The sequence below is a fragment of the Stylophora pistillata genome, chromosome 11, assembly GCF_964205215.1.
Source record: "Stylophora pistillata chromosome 11, jaStyPist1.2, whole genome shotgun sequence".
NCBI classification, from domain to species: Eukaryota; Metazoa; Cnidaria; class Anthozoa; order Scleractinia; family Pocilloporidae; genus Stylophora; species Stylophora pistillata.
This window is the reverse complement of record NC_142529.1, coordinates 12,333,131-12,358,616: the sequence shown is the minus strand read 5'-3', so window position 1 is coordinate 12,358,616 and position 25,486 is coordinate 12,333,131. Positions and strand designations below refer to the sequence as shown.

The window sequence follows — 25,486 nt, the reverse complement described above, 5'->3', positions numbered from 1 at the left end:
GTAAGACAATAGGTACAATAGTGTAGGACAATAGTCACGACGGTAACGTCAAGGAAGACGTCGATTAAAAAATGAATTTCTACTTTTAATTAGAATTTCGAAAATGGCTGCATGTGTTTACCATCTCATATGGTGCCATAACTCAACCTCAACATAACGCATAAAAGTAGCATTGAGTTCCAAATGGAAAATAAAAAAACTTGCCGTCGCGGTTTCGATTTGGAAACGACGCAAATTTTGGTGATTTCAGACTGTTATTTTGAAAATGACGGCTATGAAATGTACTAAGTTTTAAAATGCACTTTTTGAGCTATTGTTCTGCCGATTAGGTCTTTTGTTTTTCCATGTCATTGCCGTCGCCGTCGTGGTTTGCTTGAGGTCCTTAATGAGCTACGTACGCTTTCCAGTAGCTACTTTACTCGAGGGAATAGACTTATTATTTCTACATGTTCTCACTTAGTTTTCAAATATGGCAAATGTATAATTACATACTGATGAACCCTGCCAAATAGTACAGTAAGCAAAGAAGTCTTTGTCCTTACTGAGTTGCATGGAAAAAAAATGAAAACTGATAGAGTTAAGATTTTACACAGTCTTCAGGTTATCCTATTCTTAACAATCCACCTTTCATTTATTTTTCTAATTTTTCGCTATCCCCTCCTTCCTCTAACTCCTCGATCACTGGGCCTGCAGCCACTTCCCGTAACGACCCGCTCAAGAAGGTTCTATCTGCTGGGAGTGGGTCACTATTGTGCTTCTTGTATCTTGGTCTAGAAGATTTAATCCGTCCGCGGGAACCACTGCTGTCGGGAAGGGATGCTGAAAGAGGTACCTTTAGCTTCAACAAATTAGGAGATATAGCTGATGATTTTGATTTTCTGTTTGAACTCTTTCCGTTTATAACTAGTTCTTCTAGATTTGATTGTTCCGAGCTTGGTCTCAATTTTATAGCTGATTTTTCCAACATCGTGCGGTTGTCTGGATTTAACGCCTGAAAATCCGAACGACTGTAAAGCGAGGAAAATCGTCCTAGCGCAATGAGGGAAGACTCGACTGTAGACCATCTTCTACCTGAGAGACACTGCTTTTTCATCGCTGTTGAATTCCTTCTGGAAAATATTCTCCTTTTGTTTCCTTTCCCTTCACGGGTCGACCATTTGCTTCTTTGTTGTCCAGGGGCTGGTGTCGTCGCTGAGGACCGGAATGAATGGGTCTTTTGATGAGTCATCAGATTAAAAAGCTGAGGTAACTGGCTTTGACCAGAAGGCAATCTGTTTTCGTTGTTTTTACCATTCTTTTCATAAGCCATCTTTTGTTTTTCTGTGACAGCAGCAGACGAAGGAAGCATTTCCTCCACTGAGCATGTCCTCAAATCGTGATGATTGAAAGACCCCCCTGTGGTTCCCACTGACCAACTATTTTGTTTTGAATTCATCTTGCCCTTGTTTGTCTTTTTCTCAAAACATGAATTGTTTGTTTTTTCTGGAAATTTCTGTTTAGTAATTCTCTCTGCTGCATCGCTTAACTCAAAATGGAAAATCTTGGATGTCGAAGTACGTTTGTCAGCGTTCTCGCAACTCACCAAAGGAGCAGACTTAGTCCTTCGTAGAAACTTCTTGTTGGAATTCATGCCGTTACAGTTATGATTAAAGCTGACTGAATAGGTTCCCAGCTTGGTGGAACTCGTCACATCCCGTCTGTAATCAATTATGGATGAGGACCTTGACTTTACACATCTGCCTCTATTTTGTCCCCAGAAGACTCTGTTTCTTAAATTCGTCTTATCTATTTCTTCTTTTTCATCCTTTAGATGCCACTCCCATTCTTTGGCGTTTAGTTTAAGATCAAAATCACGGGCAGAAGGGGACGCTTTTCCATCATTTAATAACACTTCCTTGCAAGCATCTCGTTTGAGTTTCGTCGCTCTAATCAGAGGAGTCTCGCCTTTGTTGTTGGGTTTATCAGCAGCTCGTACATCGTAGGAATTCATTGCTTCCGTAAGAGCTTTAGTGATGCCAGCGTTACCAGCATCAACGGAGTAAAGAAGCGCAGTATTCCCCATTTTGTCCGCAGCAGCAAAATCACACTCTTCGCTTTGAAGAAGTAATTTGACTAGTTTCTCTTTACCCAGCTTACACGCTTGCATAAGCGGACTCATTCCATGTTCGTCTTGCATGCAAACGTCTGCTCCTCTAAGGAGTAACTTCTTCGTCATACGACACGCTAGATTCTCGTCCTCTACGAAACAAAGCGCTAAAAGAGGAGTTTTTCCCGATAATTGTTCCTGTTGATTGACATTGTCGCCAAGTTTCAAAAGTAATTTGGCTTGTTTGAACCTCTTTTGCTCGATAGCCTTAACTAAAGCTGCCATGATTTTTTTCCGTAGTTATGTTCCGTTACTTTTCGTAATGTACTTCAGATTTCGACGACATTTGATTCCCCAACAAACACAGAGTTACTTAGAGAAGATGTTCCGAAAGTGATGAATTAGCATCCATTAGACAAATATTAGTTAAACTTCCTCACCAGGATTTAGACTCATTCGTTGAAACGCAAAGCTATTGAAAAATAATGAAATATGTTCTTGAACGAAAAGTTTTCTGCCGCTGTTTGTTTGTAGTTATGCGCTGTCTGTGAGAGGCAAGTGAGAGAAGATAGATTTTGGCTGTCGTAGCTATGGCAACAAAATGAGTGAGGCAGGTGCAAACTGGGGTTAATATCAGAGGCCGCAAATTTTGAAAGAACACAACTGACTGACAGCGGAAGTTGCGTAATGTTAGCTGCCTGCCATCTATGAATGATTCAGAGAAACTGCATCTTATTTTAGACAATAGCACTCCTACGTATAACAAATTGAACTGATTTTCAAAACATTCAGACTGCGTTTCATTGACTAAGTTGAGACAGTGATTGTAGGTACGTTGTCAAGCAAGCTGGTGGTCAAGACGACAGAAAATTGACTTCGTTCGTCGCTATGGAAGACCAGGGAAAGAGGGTCGTAGTAGGGTAAAGAGAAGAGGAAATACGGGAGAAAAGTTTGTAAATCACGATCCAGAGGCGAGTGATTAAAAAACTTTTCAAATGTTCTCCCAACAGCCCAAGTGGCTTATTACGTTAGTAAACCGACAGACCGATTGCGGTCTATTGCTTTTGCTAAATCAACCTCAATTTTCTATGGGTTTATCGGTGCAATCTGATGTCAAACGTTTGTCATTCCTGATAAACCTGTAGTAGTCGCTGTAAAAAGTATGTCAAAACTGATTTCAAATCTAACAAATGCCAAACACTAGAACGAAACTGCAATTTTTTCGGGGGTTCCATCTTGCTTTCCTTCACTTCGGCAAAAAATTCTACTTTATTGCTTAATTCATTGCAGTGCTCAAGTTACTAGACAACCCTTGATGTCAGTGAAAACTAGTGCCTCCCAGAATCTTAAAAACTTTCTTAAAAACTTTCTTCCTCTCCCAGCAACTGTCAGATTAATCTATATACATCCGTAACCTCACTGATTTCCATATTAATGGAGCCCAGGCCACCGTTACCCTAAAAACTTTCTGCCACTGCAAAGTAGGAAACAAAAAGCAAAGTAGGAAACAAAAAGCACCAGATATCATCGACTCAAAGTGACGTATACACTCTCTGAAAAGCCTGTTAGTTTCTAGACTTTTCGCAGTGTAATAGAAACTCGTAATCAGTCTCTCCAGCTACACCTAGGAGACAACTCGGAGACCAGTTTTGATGAACAGTGACAGGTCGTCGGTCGCCACATATGGGGTTTCAAACACAGAAAGCGGTGCACAAATTTATTTTACCATTTCCCGTAGTTGCATCAATTGCTGAGATAGGGTTAGAACAGAAAAAAAAAACAGAAACAAAAAACTTAGTTTTTACCACAGTTGGCAGTTATGCCGCAATATGATTGACCAATTTGCCGTTGTCGATAAGAGTACAGACAACGATGCTCGCGTCAACGTGTCACACAACGTGTCACGCACTGAAAGAATTGTTTTATCCGGTGAATAGTACTTGCTAATCACTTCCGAACTAGCCAATTAGCGGTAGTGAAAAGTATTTTCACCTGTGATGTGTAATATATACCAAAGACGCTTGATACTCTCTTCAAATCAGCATGTATGCACTATGCAAGGAGGGTTGAAGTTGAAGCCCAACTTTCCCTTGAAGATCATCATGATTCCCAATGATGCTATGTATACTCCTGACCCTATCTAGGAGATCTTTTCTCTTAAATCTCTATCCGGTGGACAGCGCCGTACGTGTTGTTTACACTTCTCCGCTGGATAGCGATTTATCCGTCGGTTAGCGTTATCCGCCATTTGAGCGATGGGCTCTGTTGAACTTTTTCCAGTTTTTCAGTTCGTTTGAGTACTTCCCCGATTTGGAAGAATTTTAGCCCATAGATAAGCAATAGCCTTCATTTGGCGCGTCATGGTCATAAAACAAAAAGCGAATCATATGCATCTTTACGTCTTCAAGTGAACTTTTTTGGTGGCAGCGAGATAGCGTGAATATACATAGATTGTATTGGGGATTCACTGTCTGTTGCCGTTCCTTCGAAAGTTAAAAAGTTTGGCGGGCCTGCGCGACTCCTGTCACTCCTCCGTGACAAATTCGTTCTTCGGAGGAAAGAAGTCAGAAATTATATTCCTAGACGCGAGTTATTTAACAGGGCATAGGCCCTTGACATGCAAACGCATATTAAAGAGACAGAGACCTTCTAATACACGAACTTTTTCCACCAAGCTAAATACTGGATTTGTGAAAGGAGAAGCCCCATGCCTCCTAAGACCCTTCCTGAGAACGAAATTGTCTCGCTTTACGTTTAATGAAAATGTACAGAGTTTCAAAATACGCTTCGAAAATAGACGAAACCTAGGTGAGGGTTTTGAAAAACGTATCTCAGGATTTATTTCTGCCGGAGAGAAAGTATACTTTAAAACAAAGAAAATAGCACGCACACAGAAAAAAATATTGCCTTTGTAACACAATCTCATCCGGCTTTGCCAAACCTCAAGAACATAAAGAGGGGGAAATGACACCTTAAAACTGACCCTTATTATCACATCGCAAAGGAAAGTCATTAAGAGATATCTCAATAAGAACTTTGAGGGTAGAAAATTTAAAAGCGCTAGCGAATGGTAGGAGACGCACAGGTCTATCAACATCTTTCAACGGTCAACTGCCTTTTGCTTTCCGGCTTCCCGGCATGTGGTCTCACGCAAGGCAGAAGTTTTCATGAATCAAGTGACTCTTTTCATTGCTTCAATTAAACTGTCCTTCATTCAATGATCAAGAACGTAGACTTACAACACGATTTAGTAGATATAGTAAATGTCCCCAGTTGCAGTAGTAACGCTATGTAACGCAACACACTGAACGCAGCAGTGGGCATTTTCGCTGCCACAACAGGTCTTAAACACTATCACTTAAAAGGCATATATAAAACATTTGCACCGTTGGAGAGTGTTTGAGAGCGTTTGGTCAGAGCTTTTGAAGAAGGATCACAGTGGCCATACAAATCTTTCAAAGGCTTCAAACTACGACGTACAACAAATTTGACTTTCTCGAAAACCGGTCATAAATTACATGTTAAAAAAAAAACAGTGCTTGCGTTTGTCCTTGAGAACGATAGAATACGCGACAAATACAGAAAAAAAAATTCTTCTACACATTTATAGTATATCAAATTATAGTTACCTATAGTGAAAGGAAAAAGAAACGGCCTAACTTTTACAGTATGTTCAGTCAAAATCAGCCGATTTCTGCCGCTTTTACCGCCTTATTAACGCTATATCAATATGGACGACATGTGTAAGCTGAGGGGATGGTCCCCTATTTCATATCTTTACACGAAAAGGGTACTATCCATAACTTAGACATCATATTATGGTCTCTCTAATGACTACCTTAATAACTTAGTTTCGAAGCAGGAACACAGATACAATATAAGAAATATTTTGAATGTAAATATCACTAAACCGAAAACGGAAATGGGAAGACTATCTTTTAAGCATAGGGCAGCTATAGCTTGGTATTCTCTTCCAGATCGCATTATTTAAAGAAGCTCCCTCTATTCCGAGTTTTCTGAAAGAATTTAATAAAAATAAGGACATTTTGATGAAAATATCATATACCAAAGAGTCATCCATGATTAAAAAGAAAGATGATGATTTTTTCTATTTTTAAGCATACATCATAGCTTACGTGATAACAACTTTTATATTTGTATTTTCAGATAGGTTTATAGTAATAGCTTTAATGTTTACACACCTTGTATCCTTGTATTTTTATATTTATAGATTTTAAATGTGCAATTGTGATTATAATGTTAATTTAGTGTGCAGGTCCGCATCAGGACTTATGGTCTTGCCTATTTTAGTAACCTGCCTTAACAAGTAAATTTGTTGTTGTTTTTGTTGTACCACAATGCACTGTAATCGGAGTGCGAACACTGCCTGTTACACGGAGATTTGTGTGCGGACATTATCTAAAACAAGATCCGAGCAGTATTACGAGAGAGCGAAGCTCGGGGAGACTCATGAGCTTCGAGGAACAGATAATGTCCAAGGAGAAAAATATACGATATCTGACCTTACGTGAAGTATATCCGATCCAAGGGATGTTTGCATTTTTTTGTACGCCTGCTCATCATTCTTTTTCAAGTTCTTTAAAAGAACCGTTCATGAAGGACCATTAACTGAATATCATTTCAATATTTTCACAGTGGATGAAACTCGCTTTCAAAAAAAGTCCAACAGTGGATTTAACGTGAATAAATTATTTAATAAAGTTACACAAGTGTATTTGGGCTTTAGAGTACGAGCGTTATTTGTTTATTGAGTTTGAAATGATCTATCATAAAACTCCTGGTTCTACGCAGTCTTTGAACACTGGAATTGAAAAAAAAAATTGAAACGAAAAGTTTTGACTATTTAGTTACGACTCAAGGACTCCAAAACTCAAAGTCCTTTGTTCTCCTGAAATACTGAACCTTTACAAACAGTTGAAATTAATGAAGCGCCCGCTCACCTGACAATTTACAACGGCGTTTTTATTTTTACTTTAATCGTACAAGTAATTATGTCCCTATTATTGAATAACACTTTCAACATGTCCCACACTGTTTTTTCTTCTATTGTTAATACTTATGAAGTGAAAAGTATATTAGCTCCTGCGGGAGAGCTGTGATTCCCTCAAGAACTAAATATCTGCGGACAAACATTTAGTCGCCGTTGAATAACGTAGCGAAAACAATCCCTGTTGCGAACAACGAATTCGTGCCAAATGTTGCCATCGCAAAGTTATCTGTCCTCGGATTCCAAACACACTGGCTAGAAATTTCAATTCCTCGGTCTCGACTAGCACCGATGTAAACCAGAGCTGTAATCTTGTATTGAGTATCACAAAGAGATTTAACACCTTTCTCTATTGATTGGCTTATAGTTCTACACTTGCTGCCACAGATTTCGTGATTGTATTCCGTACTTTCAAGGTGCGCAGACAAACTCTGGCGAATTATCTCCTGCATTCTCGAGTTTAAATCCTTACGATCCAAACCGTTTGTTTTGTGATATTCTTTGCCAGTCCTTGGCTGTTTACTGACGTTTTCCGCATGGTTGCCTGAAGTCATGATTTCTCTGTCGTATTCCTTATATGAACTGGCTTGTAACTTGAATGAAAGCACATTTTCAGAGGCACTAAGAGTTTTCCTTTGTAAAGGTGGGGTTTTGCTCACCCCGAAATCTTTGCCTGTCGTGAGTGAAGCCCCAGAGACTGCCTTCAATAACTCACTTTCGCTGTTTACCGACAGAGCTTTTCGCAGCTTTGGTCTGCCAACAGACCTACTCAAAGCCAGACTTCTTAATCTTGCCGCTGGACTTCTTACCCCGGTCTTGTTGCTCATCATCCAAAGATTTCCCTCCAATTAGAGACGTGATGAAACAAAGCGAAAACTTACACGATTTTGCGAGCTTCGAATACCGACATCAGTCTTTTAATTAGCTCGTAACATGTTTCCTTTTAGGTTTCCGCTAGAGCGTTATACATTAACCTCGTGACAACCGCGGAGAACTTGATTGACAATCTCGGACTCTTAAAGAGCAATATAATTACCTGATGACGAAGCTAAACATCTTGTACATTTTTTTAAGGATTTTATAAACGTCTGGGTCAAGGGTTTATAAATATAGTTCTTAGAACTTGAAAACGTAGGTACGGAAGGTCAGAAGTTCAAAGAAATTGTGGTTCATCATTTACATTTGTGGCTATGATAGGATTGTACGCTGTGTCTGGACCTGCTTACAAGTAACTTGTCACGTTATCATTTAATTAGTACATTGGTTATGGTCGTTATGAATCACGATGATATTTGTGACCGACAAAAACATTAATGAAAAATCTAAAGTTTGGAGAGAGAGTTAAGGATTTTGAGTTTCAACAAAATCAATGATTTCTCTATTCAGTTATTTGGAAGTTGTGAGAATCCATTTGAAAAATCTCTCCCGCCTGTTTTTACAGTACATATCAATTATGTCTGTAACAACCTCAGTGACGAACTCGGATTTTGGACAGTGAAGAATCTGTAATAACTAACATTTGTGAGATTTCATCCCCACTCTGCCCCAGAGACTTATTGCTGTTAGTCTACCGTGTGACTATAAGAGACCTGAGTCCCAGGATGGCTGACGGCTGTGTGGAGTTGCGTTCGAGAGTACAATTCGCCTCCAAAACTCAACTGATTGTTCGATGTGAAAAAACTATGCTAGTTCGATGAACGAGTTTCTTGAAGCGCGACAAAAATTACAAATTTTTATACTTATTTGGCGTTATGAAACAAGACATGGGCATAATGTTTAATTCGTGTAAGTTGAAAGCTTCTCACCATGATTATTTTCATTTGAAATTACTTATTTCAATAAAAGAGTCAACAACTTAAGCGTTTTAGTCAATAATTTATATTGTTTAATATATTTCAGTTCCTGACAAAGGAAAACAGAAAAATTACCAAAATGTCATCACACGAACACCGTTCGGAGAAACAAAATTTGTCTTGATTCAGTAAAAAGAACAATTCAGTAATGAAATCAAAACCATCTTTGTTATTTAAATTGTACCTTCGTTCACCGAAACTTGAAAGCAAGGGCCTAATTTCCATATGATAATTCTAATTTTTTTTTAAGACCAGCATGAAGATAATTTTTTAAAAGGGTAATATCTGAGAAGAACACTTACTACCTCTTTATTTCCTTTGGCTTGAGACCTCGGCACGTTTAGATATAGAGTCATCAGGATCCTGATCACATGCTGTCTAAAGCATTCATTCATTCAGCCTGGCTACTAAAAGAGTGTTCCTCCACCTTCCAAATGTCACTTCACTCTTTTAAAACTCCGAAAACGATTGCTACAGCGAATAAAGACGCATTTTGAAAAGATGAAGTCGAAAAATTATCTCTGCAATCATTCCAAAGGAACCGACTAGCCATCAAAATACCTTGGCCACAGTTAGATCCTATACTAACACTACATATCAAACGGAATCTCTCCATTCCTAGATTCTTTACTCGGCTTTTGATATCCTCTGACAAACTAACACAAAGCACCCTACAAATATTGGCGTCATATGATTGAGTGGATAGTTTCTCTTCCAAAATTTCGTCCATTATTTTCTTGATTTCGTGTGCGTAAAACACGCTTTGTCTCCGTCGTCCTTCGACTTTATTCGTCGAATCGTGCTGTTGTGTTTTCTTTCCTAGGTGTTCCTCTAAATCTCCTGTCTCGTCTATGTGAGGTGTTCTCTGTTCTGTTGCAGGGTTTTTCGCAGAATCCTCACTTCGCAAGCTTCTCTCAAATATCCCAAAGTGCTGACCACGAAATCTAACTCTTTCCATTGTCGAGCTTCAAATATAAAATCAGCTTGCGAATTTATCCTTAGTCCTTCGTCAAAGAATCAGTTCAATTTCAAACAAGCTTCCCTTTATAAAGTGAAACTTCGCAGAGATCTCCTCTGATTTTCTCTCTCGAAGAAAAATTAGTCTTACCCTTCGTTTCAGGATGGGAGCCTGAAATTCGTAAACTGAGATTGGTTTTTTGCTTTTTTTAACACCAAATCACAGCGGGTGATCGAAATGATCCATACATAACATGAAAGGTCTTCATGGCAGATGTTTCCTGTTAGTCCATCTCCATGGAAACAACCTTTTGTTATTGAAACAGAAAGAGCTGGAGTACATGCTGTCTTTAGCAAGCTTTTACAAATATTTCACTTATTACACACAGTGATATCCTTTCACTTGAAGTTGGCCAAGAAGTCGGCGTTTTTCTCACAAATTTCATCTACGTCCGGTCCGGAAAACTTTGAATAAAAATAAATCAGTTTCCTGTGTTGTAGTACTTTGAGAGATTTGTATTTTTTTAACAACACTACAGCTAGGCTGTCTATAATAAATGTAAAGTGACAAGGCAAAGAAATATTTACCAAAGAAAAATGCTGTTTTTCTTTCCTTTTTTAGGGTAGGGGAGGGCAACTTAAGATATTTAAATAACTAATTTAAATCATATTTATTTCTTTAAATTACTATTTATTGCTGTAATGGGGTCGACCATCGTAACCTATGAACAAAATCAATCAATCGATTTTTTCAAAGCTGCCACTTGTAACTGGACTTGAGAAAAAAATTCAGAAATTTCCTTGCATGACGTAATAAGCTATAAGCCGGAAAAATGCATATAATAGATATATCTCATCAGACGTTTTTGTGTGTAGTATCGCTGAGCACGTTTTGTGCTATATGGCGACTTAAATTGCAAACAATGAGTAAAAAGTAGTAGTAGCTAACTACCGTTCAGCAGTGGGGTGAAAAAGGAACGGGCCTGAAAGTAGGGTCTTGGATCTCCTTGGCGCAGGTTTTCTCGGACTTCTCAAAATCTCAACCTCATGCCCAGTCTACCAGAAAACTACCCACAACTCTTCGCGCACTATCTGGCGCATGCGAGGTACACGTACTACGCGTGATGACGTCATATGGCTGGTTCTTTCTAAGAATTACACGCTACAAATGCTTGTGGTGCAGTATCCCAAATTTCTTTGATTTCCTTGCTTTCAACCGTGGTATTTTACTGTCGTGGATCTAAATCTGACTACGGATTAGAGAAGAACCATGCAGATAACGTTTAAAACTCTTCAACAACAAACTTTCAAGCTCGAAATAGACGAGTCTGCAACGGTACGTTTGACAGTCTGAGCGATCACGAGCATGTCTCGATCTTTCAGTTAATTTTTTAAATCTTTACATTGATAATCACATTTTTCTATCTTTTCTCGATTTTTTTTTTTTTTTGTATTTGTTACAGTGTTTTTACTTATTTACTTTATCCTGTCTTTCAGTGCACTCGGTTTCTCGAATATTACTCTAGTTTTTGAAATATCGAATTAGCACTCGACATTTTCTGAACCTCTTTGTCAAAAGTGTCGTCACATTTTCTTGTCCAAGTACCGTTCAAGTTAAGTATGAAGAGTTTCTGCTTTAAAAGTAGGCTTTTGTCCTCATAACACTTGTGATTAGTAAGCAATCGATAACAGAAATTTGTTTCCTAAAAATCCTTTCACCTGCTCATATAAATAGCAGTGGCATAAAATCAAAGAATTTTCAACTTCCTGCCAGAAAATGAATGGAAAGTGGCTGCCAGTTTATTGCTTAGATTTTATAACTTATATATTGTGCAGTTTCCTATGGATTTATTTTATTTTTCATACTTTTGTCTGATGTTTCATGCCCTTGTAATAACTTAATTATCACCAAAATATATATACTTTGTCATCTAATCATATTAAAGTCATTAACTAGACAATCCTTCATTATCTGCTATGACAATAACAAATATCTTTGAATCTTCATCTGTTCTGTGATAAATGAAGGGAATATTCAGAGAAACTGTCAGGCATGTGATACAGCGTGTAACTTTGTTTACAATTTGTGAAGGTCACAGTACTGTTTGTCAGTTCACCATGTTCTTAACTCTTTACCCCTTTAAAGGATAAGCTTTTAATTTCTCTTAACACAGTTGTCACTGAGTCAAACATTTCAGTCACAAGATTAAAGGAAATGATCACCAACTAAAGTAGCTCTTGATTGTTAAACAAATTCTCCTAGTCAGCTCCTTAGGAATTGTGTATAGAACAGTTTGGAAAATATGCACAATGATGTTAGGATGTACAGTATAGGGTTAATGTAAGCACAGTTCATTGAACACCCAGAAAGAAATGGAATCAAACAATAGTAGTTTTACCCAGGCCTGGAAGTCATGAGAATTTGGTGTGGATCATTGTGAGGTATAATTATGATACAAATTTCTGAATCAAAGGTCAACCAACTCACAAGGAAAAAATAAAAAGACACTATAGTTCTGTTAATGGTCATGCTTTGTAATGACATCTAGTTGGTACTTTTCTTTTCTGATAAATGAATACTAACTTACTGAAGAAAAGCAAAGAAAGAAGTCTTTTCAGTGCCTGATTATTTTCACATAATTATGATACAATTTCGGAATCAAAGGTCAACTTACAAGGAAAAAATAAAAAGGCATTGTAGTTCTGTTAATGGTCATGCTTTGTAATGACATCTAGTTGATACTTTTCTTTTCTGATACATAATTACTAACTAGTTCTGTTAATGGTCATGCTTTGTAATGACATCTAGTTGGTACTTTTCTTTTCTGATAAATGAATACTAACTTACTGAAGAAAAGCAAAGAAAGAAGTCTTTTCATTGCCTGATTATTTTCATATAATTATGATACAATTTCGGAATCAAAGATCAACTTACAAGGAAAAAATAAAAAGGCATTGTAGTTCTGTTAATGGTCATGCTTTGTAATGACATCTAGTTGATACTTTTCTTTTCTGATACATAAATACTAACTTAATTGAGACTTTAAGGTTTATTCTTAGTTTCAGACAGTTTAGTTCCTGAGTTCACACATGACAGTCTTTTGAACAGTACATTGTACAATTTGTTTATCTCTCAGTCAACACTCTGTGCACAACAAGGTTAAATGTACTGCTATGCGCTTTAGAATGTAGAACAATTATTTACTTAGATTCATTCCTCTGAGAACACTGCACTCATCCATTAAATCTCTACTTGTAATACCAAGATGTAAACTTAAGATGTATGGTCAAAAGGCTTTTTCATATCTTGCCCCAGTATTATGGAATTCTCTTCCAGAGGATATGGGAAGGTGAAAGTCACTGACCACTTATAAATTTGATCTTGAGACTTTTCTTTTTTAACATTTTTTAGTTGATACATGGATAATAATATGTTATATATATTTTTTAATAATGTGACATAGATCTTTCTTTTAATTATATTTTTAATTGATATTCTATTCTTAATTATTTTACAATTTAACTTTCAATATTTTTAAAATGCATAATATTTATAGTAGAGTCAACTTCGACATTGTCATATCTGGCCCTCTGGCAGGGTGTGGGAAAAAAATGAAAATTGTGCACTTTTTTGGAGGCGAATTGTGCGGGAGAAAAAGATAATTGTGCGGGTTATCGTGCAGGATTGCGTAATCTTGCATCGAACAAAATATTTCATATTCCACTCCCTGTTAATGTAAACATCGGGTTCTCCTCATAAATCATACCTTTTCAAGTAATATCAATGTAAAATTCCTCCTGTAATGGCTAAATGACTTCTAGATTTTACTTTGAATGATTTTTGTCTTATTGACTGAACTTTAGAACCTATTTTGAAGTAATTCTTTGTTTGTCAAAGCGATCGAAAGAGCTAAACGAAAACACTCAAGGAGATCGCCCCATAACTTGAGTTCGCCAGTAAAAGTTACTGTTGATGGAAGCCGTGTTTTCTTATTCCACTACGATTTACGAAAGTCTTAATATCTGACAACCCATTCATTCTGTAAATGCCAAGAATAAACATTCCTTTTTTCACTTTGAATGAGAAAGCCACAACACCAGCGGCCTTATTCAACAACACCTCTGATTTGTTATTTGAAAAGCATAGGCACAAACCGCCAATGAAAAATAGAGTTAGAAGTAGACTAGTGCCCAGGAAAGCGCAGGCTACTGTAAAAATGCCTTGTTATTTGAATAACGCAATTGACGAGTTGTTTGATGAAAGCGTGGAAATGCTAGAGTGTTTTTGAAGGTAAATAGTCTGAAAATAGTCTAGAATATTCTAGAAATCTTGATACTCGACAGAAATACCTGTTTTGATTGAAATTTCAAATAAAAATTTCCATATTGTGCGGGATTTTGCGAATTTTCACGGATTGTGCGGGATTGGGCGGGTTTGACTGAATTGTGCGGTTCCGCACTCGCGCACCCTGTCAGAAGGCCTGTCATATAGAACTTTATCTAACAATCTTTTTTATTTCAGGTAGCAGATCTCAAAAACAAACTAGAAACTGAGAAAGGAAAGGATGCTTATCCCAAGGCCTGTATCAGACTTATTTATGCTGGTAAGGAATTTTGGTTGTGATTATTATAACTTCTATTTGATACTTTCATGTTGAAATAACAACTTAATAACAGAGCATGTGGGCTGTACTGAGGACTATTGGCTCAAGGTAGTGATAGCATGGAGCAAGCCTGTTTATTTTTAATTTACTTGCTTTTGCAAAATCAAAAATACACAGTTTATAACCATTTTCATGGAAAGCATCTGTATGGCAAAATACCTTGACCAAGTAAGAACCAATCAGAATGCTCAAATTTGCCTTGGGACTACCTTGTCATATAAAAATTAATAATGATTCATTGAAGTGGAACTGGTTAGTGGTGGATGTTCATCTGTATTTTCCATATGAAAACAGTGATAAGCTGTGTATATTTGGTCATGAAAGCTGGAAAATCCCAAATAAACAAGTTTGGACCAAATGTTGGATATACTGGTGGAGATAAGTGCTGTATACACTAAAACATTGAGATTATCTAGTACAAAAAGATAATTTTACCTAATTTATTCCTACAACAACTACAATATTTTGGGGTTTAATATCATATGAGTTGCTGAGAGTTTGATAGAAAAGGATATTGGAGTTTGAGTGGTTAATTAAAGCACACCTTCAGTGTTGTCCACTCTTTTAGCATATCTAAATAATAGTCAGGATCTACAAGTAGAATTACACATAATATACTAAAGTGGATCAATTGCTATCGATCATCAGGGATTGTGGTAAATTTATGGGGCAAACAGTGATCTTACAGAAGTCAACTTGCACTTTCTATGTGAAAGTTAGAGCTTGCTTTAGTCGTAGAACTACTTTAAAATACAATCTTACTGTGAATGTTGTAGCTGGTTAGGCTATTGTGCTTATCAGGTATTGCTAGGTACCTCAATTTTACCCTGCAAGCAGTTGATTTCTCCTATAGGCAGAGGAGAAACCAAGTGCTTTCAGGGTAACCAATTAGTGAGTTTCCAAGAAAGATGTTGTATTAGTTCTCTAGGCAAGCAAAACACTTTGTTTACTATCAATTAGAATTATCAGTAAGCACACCATGATTTATTGCTATGCGCAGGATGTTTGTTTTGTTTAAAAACAATTTTTAAACAAAACAAAACAGATGATCTTAATGGGATTTTGCATCTGAAAGTGTGGGAAAAGATTTTGTGTTTTGTTTGCCGTTATCATGAAAATTATGGTGGCACTGACCCACCAACCCTTGTCAGTTGTTACAAGAAACCTTGCTCATATCAGTACCACTATTTCCAAACAGTATGAGAACAGCAAACAATGAAATCAATAGCCGTATTCATCCGTGTATACATGTAAGTCGACCCTTTATGACTGAAAAATCAGCCCAGAAAATCACCCATGACTTATACACGGATCATAGACAAAGACGTGACCCAAGCAATCCAAGAAATTGGCATAACAATTGCCCAAAGTCCGTTACGAAAACTGAGTTTACAAAACCAGTTCTAATTGTGTTCGAGTTTCGTCAGTTTTCAGGGCGTTCTTCATCGACAAAAAAGTTTGAAATAATAAATTTTACGTGGCTTAAACAATAATCTAGTGGGGCTGATTTCCATTGTATCTTCTGATCAGTAGAGCAGACATTTTTCCTTACAGCTTTGCTGCTGTTTTCAGTGCTGAATTCTCGTTTTCATCGAACAATTACAGTAGCTTAGTGACCTGGCAAATTCTGTTTTCTCGCATGAACGCGTGTAGTTTCCAAGATGGTGCTGTTTTCATCAAGTGATCCTTCGAAGCTCTTCGGTGTTCCTTTGGTCTACTAAACCTCCTTTCAAAAGGTTATTTAAATGCATGAAGATTTCATTTTCAAAGCGATGTACAAAATATGGTAAATTACTCCTCCAGTAAATCGAAGTGCTCGTATATGCCTAAATCATGAGTCATGGTGATGTAAACAAGTGCTACTAAACTTCACAGCACACCATCACATTTTGCTCTGCAGTTTTTTTTTTTAATTCACCTTGTTTCCAATAAATTCTCAGAAATAAGAGATCTGCCATTTGGGAAATTTCTATTAGTCTGAATTTTTCTTTCCTAGAAATTATGAAAAATCCGACTTTTGACCTTGAAAATGATGGGTTAACTTATACATGGGGTCGACTTGTACACGGGTAAATACAGTAATTGTAAGATTTTACATGGTCCTATTTTAAAGTAAGGCATATTCAGGAGCTAGACAGCCGAGACAAGTCGTATTAAATTTGATCTAAAACTATGATTGTGACAATATTGTGTGTCATGGTCCCCTCCAGCTTACATACAGCCTTTATGTTTAGTTCATTGAATTATCATATTCATTTTCAGGGAAAATATTAAATGATGACCAGCCAGTATCAGAATACAAAATTGAGGAAAAGAGTTTTGTTGTCATTATGGTAGCAAAGGTGAGCACCAGTCTCTTCTTTAGCATAACCACAAGGTGCTGTATTTTGTCGGCAGAGTTCTTGTATGCAGTTTGACTTATGTTGGAAGAGAATGAGTGATTTAAGTTATACAAAATGTGTTATACACTGTAGCGCTCAACATGCTTTGATAAAACATTGTATTTCTACTTGCATTTGTGCCTGTATTGTTGGCAAAAGCAGCAATACAAATGTGTGATATATTGGTTGTACATGTGGCTGTCAAGACTCATTTTTACCTTTGATATAATTGTTTTTGTACCCATTATTGCTATAATTAAATACAGTCTATTAAACCCACAAAACTGTGAAGTCCTGAAATATTTAAAGAATCTCAATGTGTTTTTTGGGTAATCATTACATCCCATTTGTTTGAAAATTTCTCACTTATTCTGAATCTCAGTTTGATTGGTCAGTATTCATCAAACCTGTCAGTATTAAGTAAAACTGTTGGCAATTTCCTTCTTCACTCCGAGGAAGGGCTAACGCTCAAAACATCAGTTTTTATAATCGTAATGGTGACCAATTTACCATTTCAACTTTGTTGATATATTCAAATTATTTCCTTCTTGAAGGTTTGGTGTTATCCAATATTTTATCACAGATTTTTGTTGTAAAATGTATTCACAAATCTTTACTTATTCGAAAGTTTGGTTGCTAGTGAAAATTTTGATTTTAAAAAAGGCATCAAAATAGTGAGGGTTTAACGGGTGTTTTGCTGTGGAGGCACCCTCAAAATAAGCTATTCAGCCACAGTGCAAAATTATGACAAAATTAATACCAATGAATGAAAAGTTAATGAAAGATATAAAATGTTGTGAATAACTCAGATTTGGATTTTTTTTCCCCTTCATATTTTAGCCAAAGGCTGCTCCTGCACCAGCTCCAAGCCAACCTGTATCAACACCTCAGGTAGGATTTTGTTCTCAGTTCTAGGATTTGCTTCTTTTCAAATTATTTTAGTGTCAAGAAGTACTTACCCCTTTCTTCAAGCTCAACTGTTCTTCGTGCTAGTTTGTAAACCTAAAATTATTAATGGAGACAAAATATTGTTTATAACCGAAAAGGGAGAAAAGGATAGTTTTTGTTAGGGGCTATAAGTGCTGACTCTATGGCTTGTCCTCAAAATAGTCAACGTTTTTGCTGTCCAGTCGTTGTTCAACATTGTACATGTACATCAAACATTGAAAGGCACACTACTGACACTTAAGGTGATGAAGGCAAATACAACAACTGATTTTTCCCTATAAATGTTTAACTTATGTGTACCACAAAATTCAAAGAGGTCATGCAGGATAACCAGTGTTACATCATACAGCTTGGAACACGACCACCATACAAATTCATGACTGATTTTTACAGCAATTCAAGAGCCAATCTTTTTTCTGCTTGTCATGGCAAATAGAAGCATTGCAGCCTAGAATACTGCTAATTGAAATACATTGACTGTATTTGTGCTTGTTTGTACTGTAGATGTAGATTACGTGCTTACTTCGTGAGTATAGTTCTTGACTTATCCAGACTTGAATATGTACAGAACTTTATTCTAGGTTTAGTTTCCCTTTGCATTGAGTTAATTTTGAAATCATCATCTGCATGGTGGTTTGATGAAAAAGCATGTTTCCTTGTTATTGCAGGCTTGACACTAATGGCAGCCAACTAGCCACATGCAACAATAGGCATTGTTTAGTAGTAACCTCATTTGAGTGTTCAAACTTAAGGGACGGACGTTTGTAATAACGAGGCAGTTGGTGTAACACTTGATGGGAGAAATTAAAATGATTCTTTCCTAACTAAACACCACAGACTAGTAGAAATTCAGTTTTGGCTTGTGGTTTTCAATTTCCACTAACCACTTGGCTAGTAAGTTGAAAAGTTAGTGTTGAGCCCTGTATTGTAAGTTCATATTATTGACTAATCTTTATGTACATTATGACATTGATAGCCCACAGCTGCAACAGTCACAGAAAGTACTGCAAGACCTGCAGATGAGTCTAAGCCTGAAAGGTGAGGGGAACTTTCTTTGGGTGAAATAGGTGCTTTACAGTTTATAGTTCTGGTATTTGATTGAATCATAATATTTATTTTTATTGTACTACTTTGTAAGTTGTGTTTGTCAATATGCTTAGATTTGCCTGTTATCCAGTGACTAATTGTATTACGAGTAGGCCAAGTCAAACTTGATACAATGCAGGCTAGTTGTTGTACCATTTTATCTTAAGGGGAGGAATTCCTTGGGTTCACAGGTGGCCATGATACACTTCAGTTGAACTGCTCCATACACATCCAACCCTTTGTGAACATGTGATTAGTATGTTTCTTTCTGCTTTTAAAAACCCTGAACTAGATGGTCATGGTTACTCTTTGACTCAAATCTTTTGCTGTATGGTGGTCACTCTCACCTTCCCAGTGCTTATCTGTTGTTGTTAATTGTTCTTTATTGTTGTGTTGTGCAAGATGTTTTCTTCCTCTGACCCTTTTTTTTTATAATGGAACTCTGACCAGCTCTGATGCTGATAAACCCAAAGCTACAGATGAACCAGAATCAACGACAAGTCCAGCTGTTTCTACTGCCACTCCATCTTCTAGCTCAGATCAAGTTTTGTCCACTGCTGAGTCAACATTAGGTATGCCAGTTAGAAAGAACACCCAATGTACAACTAAACTTTAAGGTGAAATTCCTTTGCACTTCAATTTTTTTTAGTGAAAAACTCAAATATCAGTTCTCAAATTTGAGTTTGAAGGCTCCAGTCACGAATTTAGAGCACCGACACTAGTGATTTACTAGTTTGTTACTTTTCAAATCTTGATCAAAATTATAAGTACTTTATAAAAACAGCCTGCCCTTAAAAAAGTTGAATAGTAGAATTTAAAATTTTTATTATTTACATCTTATTGCCATTTGTATTTTGATCTGTGACTTGTGAAATTTAAGGCCAATAGTTGAAATATAAACTTGAGTAGCTTGAGATGACTTCAGCACTGACCACAGACCTGTTGAGGGGGTGAACCCATCAGAGTGACAAGCATCCAATTCCTCTTTACATTATCTCCCCTGAATTACACAGAAAGGCCACAAGAGTAAAGGAAATTATTAACAACTGTAGAAGTTCTTCACTGCTAAACAAATTCTCATTGTCAGCACCTTAGAAAATGCATAGAGAACAGTAGGGAGAATATAATTATGCACTGATGCTAGGATTTAAAGGGTTGATTGGCTGAGAGAGGCCAGTGCTTCAATATGGTGCTTTGTTATCGCAGTCTAGAGTACTATCCACTTAGCTAACATGTCTTCCAGACTTCTTCACTGCTAATGTTTGCTTTGAACTTGCAGTTACAGGGCAGGAGTATGACAGAATGGTGGATGAAATCAGTGCAATGGGATTTGAAAGAGAAAAGGTGGGTCTTAAAATCATAAACTGAGTATGTCATTGTGAGTCTAGTTGCAGTGATAGGCTTGTTGGTATTACAAATGGGAATAGTTTCAAATCTTTTTTGTCAACACTGTGTGCATCCTTGGAGACCCAGGGGCTCTTCTGCCCTTAACTTGAAATCGACTCACAGCCCCTGGGTCTCCGAGGATGCATTGTGTGCACAGTACATACAGCTGTTTGGAGAAAGGTTGTTAGAGAAAGGACAAAAGTGCATTTAAATCTTGAAAGGTAACCTGGGTATCTAGTTATCAATAAATTTAACAGGTGAAATGTATAATTTAATTAATCAAACTAGGATCCCTCATCCTGACATTGATGTTTTCTCAGATTTCCCTGAAATGTCAAGGTCAAGGAAATGTGACCTGAAAACTTTTGGGTTGTAACATGCATTTTCCTGCTTTTTTTGACAAATTTTCTTGAAACAGCTATGTATATATGTATAAAGGCTGATAGTTTCTAAAGAAACTGTTTGGGGCTGCGTCGGTGGGAGTAACGAAATAATTTAGATATATCAACAAAGTTGAAATGGTAAATTGGCCATCGTAACGATTACAAAAGCTGACGTTTCGAGCATTAGCCCTTCATCAGAGCTCCAATGAAGGGCTAACGCTAGAAACGTCAGCTTTTATAATTGTTACAGTGGCCAATTTACCATTTCAACTTTGTTGATATATCCAAAGTATATATGTGTACTTTGCTATTAATTGAAGTCTTTGGCCCTTCATTTATTTATTTATTTATTTATTTTTGACTGACAGGTTAACAGAGCTCTCCGGGCAAGTTTTAACAACCCAGACAGAGCTGTGGAATACTTGATGAGTGTAAGTATGTTCTTCTGGAGACATATCTTCATTTTAGGAAACCTGTAGCTAATTGATCTCACCAGCTCGAATTCAAGTTTTTCTTCAGTTCCTTTTGGTTTCTTTGATGTGGTATCTAGATTTCATTACTTGTTAATGGACAGTAGTTCTTGAACTGTGACTTGAGTGTGTATTGTGAGGGTATAAAAGTCTTTAAATATAAGAAGCAAGTGACATGTCGCTTTCTTATTAGACTGGTACAAATATATAATTCTGACAATGATCACACTTCCTGCTACACTCAGGGAAGATAAAACACTTCAGGTCATAGGTAATTGTTGAAACTGCAAAAATGCAAATGGTAACATAAATCTGTCTAGAATTACAGTTTGACAATTGAATTTACCTGAAAAATGAACTCTGACTGACCTACCAGTCTCCACACAAACATTGGCTACCTGTGGGCCAGGGAAAAAATGTAAATATTTCTCAAAGAAAAGTACAATAAAATATTGTTTTGTATCTGTCAAATTTATGCAAGTCATTCACCTCAGTGGTGTACCATGTGAACCAGATAGTTTGACTTTATCTTGAAAATCTTTTAAGCATTTACTCAACGATAAATTTGTTATTTTGTGACATGTGAAGGGTATACCAGAAATGACCCAGGCCCAAGAACAAGATGAACAACAAGAAGAGGGTGGAGGTGATGCACCAGCCTCTGGAGGTAAAGAATTATAATGGTGATGATAAAGATGATAATTATGATGAGTTTGATATCAATATTAATATTATTGATGAGGGAGCCATCTCATCAAAGAAGTTCTCAGTATGAATGCAGCTCATTTAATCAGTAGTACTTGTATGGGATAGAGTTACAAAATAACTGAGCATTCCAGATTATTAAGCAAATTCTCTGCCATGGATGTAGAGGGAATCACATGTACATTGTACTGATACATTTACATGTGAGAGAAACGTGAGCCATATACTCTTTAACTGTGTGCTACATGTACAGCAGGTTGAATTGTGATAGGCATCTTGTATACTTAGAGGATTACATGCAGCTTTGGTAATGTCTCCCTGCTGTGTAAAAGAGAAAGAAAAATTAAAGAAAAATAGTCACCAATTATGTTGAAAGTTGTGACATTTTTTTTTTTACAAAAAAGTGCCAGTATCTGGAACTTCCTGTGCTCATTCTGAATTTCATAGTTTGAGACAACAGGTTTAACAAAACCCACAGTTATGAACAATTTTTACTTCACATGGGACAAGCAAATCCTCAACTCCTTGAGATCAGAATTTGTTGAACATCAATATATTTTCTTTACAAAAGGTAACCTGGAGTTTCTGCGCTCACACCCTGCATTCCTTAACTTGAGACAGCAAGTTCAACAGAACCCTCAATCATTAACACTTTTACTGCAGCAAATGGGACAAGCAAACCCACAACTCCTTCAGGTAAGTAGCTGTATTTAGGGTGGGGTCAAGACATGAACCCAACAGATAAATGCTGATTCTATGTGAGAAATTATAAACAGCCATAAGATGTACTTCTATTGTCTTTGTGGTCACAGCATTAAATTACAAGCTCTACAGTTATTAGCTTTCTTAGGTATATATACCACATAACTTGGTATTTTGTTATAAACAGTACTTTGTGAAAGATTAATTTTAAGGTTGTAGCAAAAGAGTCTGTAATATATCTTCCTATTGCAGCTCATAAGCCAAAATCAAGAGGAGTTCATAGGTATGTTAAACAGCCCTGATATTGGTCCAGCCCCTGTCGTGGGCTCACAGCCACTGCAGCCTGGCTCAGGAGGTGAACAGGACTTGGGAGCACCACCAGCTGATGCAGGCTATGTTAGTGTTACACCACAGGAAAAAGAAGCCATCGAGAGGGTAAGTGTTGTATGATTGTTGTATCTCTCTATTCTTGCTTCTCTTGTGACCTGCACTTGTACAGCACATGTACGCCTTTTATTCCTCTCTATCCTCCTTAACCTTAGTTAGCCCATGACCTTATTTGTTCCTCCTTCTCTAGCTTCTCTTCTGCCCTAAAATAAAGTACATGTATTTCTGTTCTTCTCTGTCCTCCCAAACCTTAGTTATAACTGCTGTCCCTCTTTGTCCTCCTTATCTATCCTCTCTAACCTTGGTTGACCAATGATCTTTGTTCCTTGTTCTCATCGTTTTCCAGCTCCAGCTTCTCTCCTGGATGGATGGATAGATCAAATATTGCCTGGGCATTGTATTTCAGTCCCTTTGTGATCCCAACCCATGTACTGCCACACCTTCAGTTCTGGCATTCCTCCTATCTTTTATTAAGCAACTATACCTCTCTACAAACTTTTAATTTATAGTTCTAATTTTGTATATCACCTTTTTTTTTTTGTTGCTCTCCCAGTTCTGACTCAACTTCCACCATTCTCTCCCCAGTACCCCACCTCGTGTTCTTTTCCCTTTAACTCACAATTTACAATAAAACTGAGGTGTTCTTTTCCTGATTTTACAGCTAAAACAACTTGGATTTCCAGAAGTTCTAGTTGTCCAAGCCTATTTTGCCTGTGAAAAGAATGAAACATTGGCTGCTAACTTTCTACTAAACCAAGCGGATGAATGAACGTACCCAAGATGAGATTTTCTGCCAACTGTTTAATTACAAGATCTCTAATGTTCTGGATTTCCTAAATGAACATTCTATCAATATTTGAAGGTCATTTCTGTGCAGCTGGACCATCCTACTAGCATAGCTAATACTGTATATTATTATTATTAGTGATAGTAAAGCATGAATTCTGATGATGGTGTTATTATTATTATTTGCAGTTGTTCAACTTGTTAATTGTTATATTGTACCTAACCCTAGTAATAAGAATATATTAAGTGACTTTATCTTAGTGATGTTCTTTCCAGATAATTGTTATTTCACCTCTGATATTGATACAATGTGTGGCCAATCATCCGATTTGTCTGAGTCTCTAGATTCATAGACGTGAGAGCGATAAACTATCGTGACTGATCCTAAAAAACGTCCTCCCGATTAGATAGGAGAATAATTTCACGAGTCACTTCGCTGTGGAACATTGTGGTGGAGTGTAAGATGCATCATAGCATATGCATTTACGATCTGAAGTGGACTCTTTATTCAGAGTTCGAACTCAGTAATATTTCGTTGCCCTTAGAATTAAAGCTTTCATGATGATGTGGCCTTTACAAAAAATTAAAGCTAATGGTAAGGAAACGAGTGAAGAGATCTTCAAGTGGACGCAATTAAAGAACGTTGACCGGTCACAATGAACGTTTTTAGTTTGGGTTAGTAGCAATCCTGGAAGAGGAGTATAAGGGCAAGGGTTCGATAAGCTTTCCTTTCTTCGTGTTCCCAAGATGGGAACAAAAGTCTGCTCTTCCCCTTATATTTCAGCTTTATTATAGATGCCTAATACATCTGTATTTGTGGTGCAGTACATTTAGTTATGCTTATCCAAAGATCGTATCACTACAGCTCTAATTGCTTGGATTAAAACGGTTCTTTAAGTTTTCCTGTCAGATGTTCTCTATCTTGCTTTTCTGGTTTATTATTATTATTATTATTGCTATTATTATAGTTATTGTTCGGCCTCGTCCAGAATTTTTTCCATCCAATCACTTCCAAATTGGACAGTATGTAGTTCTATAACGTATACTCACCAGCTACGAATTTGACAATTCTTCATTATTAGTATTATTAGATATAAAGCTACTGCATCCTAAACACAAACTTCTGTACAGCCGCTATGTCCTATCGAAGTTGTCATGGCATTTCACCATAGCAAATGTATCCAAAACCTGGATAACGCAACATCTCGACTCTGTAGTGAATGGCTACATCCGAAAATGGCTTGATATTCCGATATCTGGAACACTGAGCAATGTCTTCCTAGAAAGCAATAAATTTGGTCTTAATATTTGTCCTCCCTCTATCAAATTTACTCAGTGCCCGTCAGTTCTCCGAAATTCATTAAGAGTCCCCAAATGATTCCTTGAAAGCTCTCTGGAAATCGTCAAGCTGTCACACTAATATTCAATATGATGTGTACAAATCCACTAGGAAAGTTCTTAAGGATTTCCGTTCTAATCAAGAGGATAAACTGCAACACCACCTAACATCTCAAGGTTTCTTCTTCTCAAATGTTATCAAGTATTCATTGTCATCTGTTAATTCTATTTGGTCAGTGGCCCAGTCCCATCTACCGAAGAACATTTACAACTTTACCATCCGCTACATCGACAACTCTCTTCCTACACGTAAGAATTTGGTAAGATGGGGATTATCACAAAGTCC

General features: G+C 37.0%; 4 protein-coding genes across 4 annotated transcripts; 1 reads left to right on the top strand and 3 right to left on the bottom strand.

Moving 5' to 3' along the window:
- Window positions 1-64: 64 nt before the first annotated feature.
- Window positions 65-2,629, bottom strand: LOC111326786 (uncharacterized). Its single transcript, XM_022930855.2, has one exon. The coding sequence runs from the start codon at window positions 2,369-2,371 to the stop codon at window positions 632-634; it is 1,740 nt and encodes a 579-aa protein (XP_022786590.2). The 5' UTR covers window positions 2,372-2,629; the 3' UTR covers window positions 65-631.
- Window positions 2,630-6,780: 4,151 nt separating this feature from the next.
- LOC111326807 (uncharacterized) lies at window positions 6,781-8,216 on the bottom strand. Its single transcript, XM_022930887.2, has one exon. The coding sequence runs from the start codon at window positions 7,922-7,924 to the stop codon at window positions 7,241-7,243; it is 684 nt and encodes a 227-aa protein (XP_022786622.2). The 5' UTR covers window positions 7,925-8,216; the 3' UTR covers window positions 6,781-7,240.
- Window positions 8,217-8,956: 740 nt separating this feature from the next.
- On the bottom strand, window positions 8,957-10,162 carry LOC111326836 (dynein light chain Tctex-type 5-like). Its single transcript, XM_022930916.2, has one exon. It carries the CDS (start codon window positions 9,903-9,905, stop codon window positions 9,390-9,392), a length of 516 nt encoding a protein of 171 aa, XP_022786651.2. The 5' UTR covers window positions 9,906-10,162; the 3' UTR covers window positions 8,957-9,389.
- An 874-nt stretch (window positions 10,163-11,036) lies between these two features.
- Window positions 11,037-24,062, top strand: LOC111326809 (lysine-specific demethylase RAD23A). The gene is made up of 12 exons (XM_022930888.2): window positions 11,037-11,240; window positions 14,427-14,508; window positions 16,831-16,910; window positions 17,790-17,840; window positions 18,874-18,935; window positions 19,434-19,555; window positions 20,263-20,327; window positions 21,121-21,183; window positions 21,811-21,889; window positions 22,499-22,623; window positions 22,882-23,064; window positions 23,678-24,062. The coding sequence occupies exons 1-12, from the start codon at window positions 11,175-11,177 to the stop codon at window positions 23,783-23,785; spliced, it is 1,086 nt and encodes a 361-aa protein (XP_022786623.2). The 5' UTR covers window positions 11,037-11,174; the 3' UTR covers window positions 23,786-24,062.
- Window positions 24,063-25,486: the final 1,424 nt, after the last annotated feature.

Coding starts and splice junctions, on each gene's coding strand:
- LOC111326836 (XM_022930916.2), bottom strand. CDS start 9,905: ATGGAAAGAGTTAGATTTCGTGGTCAGCACTTTGGGATATTTGAGAGA.
- LOC111326786 (XM_022930855.2), bottom strand. CDS start 2,371: ATGGCAGCTTTAGTTAAGGCTATCGAGCAAAAGAGGTTCAAACAAGCC.
- LOC111326807 (XM_022930887.2), bottom strand. CDS start 7,924: ATGATGAGCAACAAGACCGGGGTAAGAAGTCCAGCGGCAAGATTAAGA.
- LOC111326809 (XM_022930888.2), top strand. CDS start 11,175: ATGCAGATAACGTTTAAAACTCTTCAACAACAAACTTTCAAGCTCGAA. Junction 11,241..14,426: donor AAATAGACGAGTCTGCAACG/GTACGTTTGACA, acceptor TTTTTATTTCAG/GTAGCAGATCTCAAAAACAA. Junction 17,841..18,873: donor AACCTGTATCAACACCTCAG/GTAGGATTTTGT, acceptor TGACATTGATAG/CCCACAGCTGCAACAGTCAC.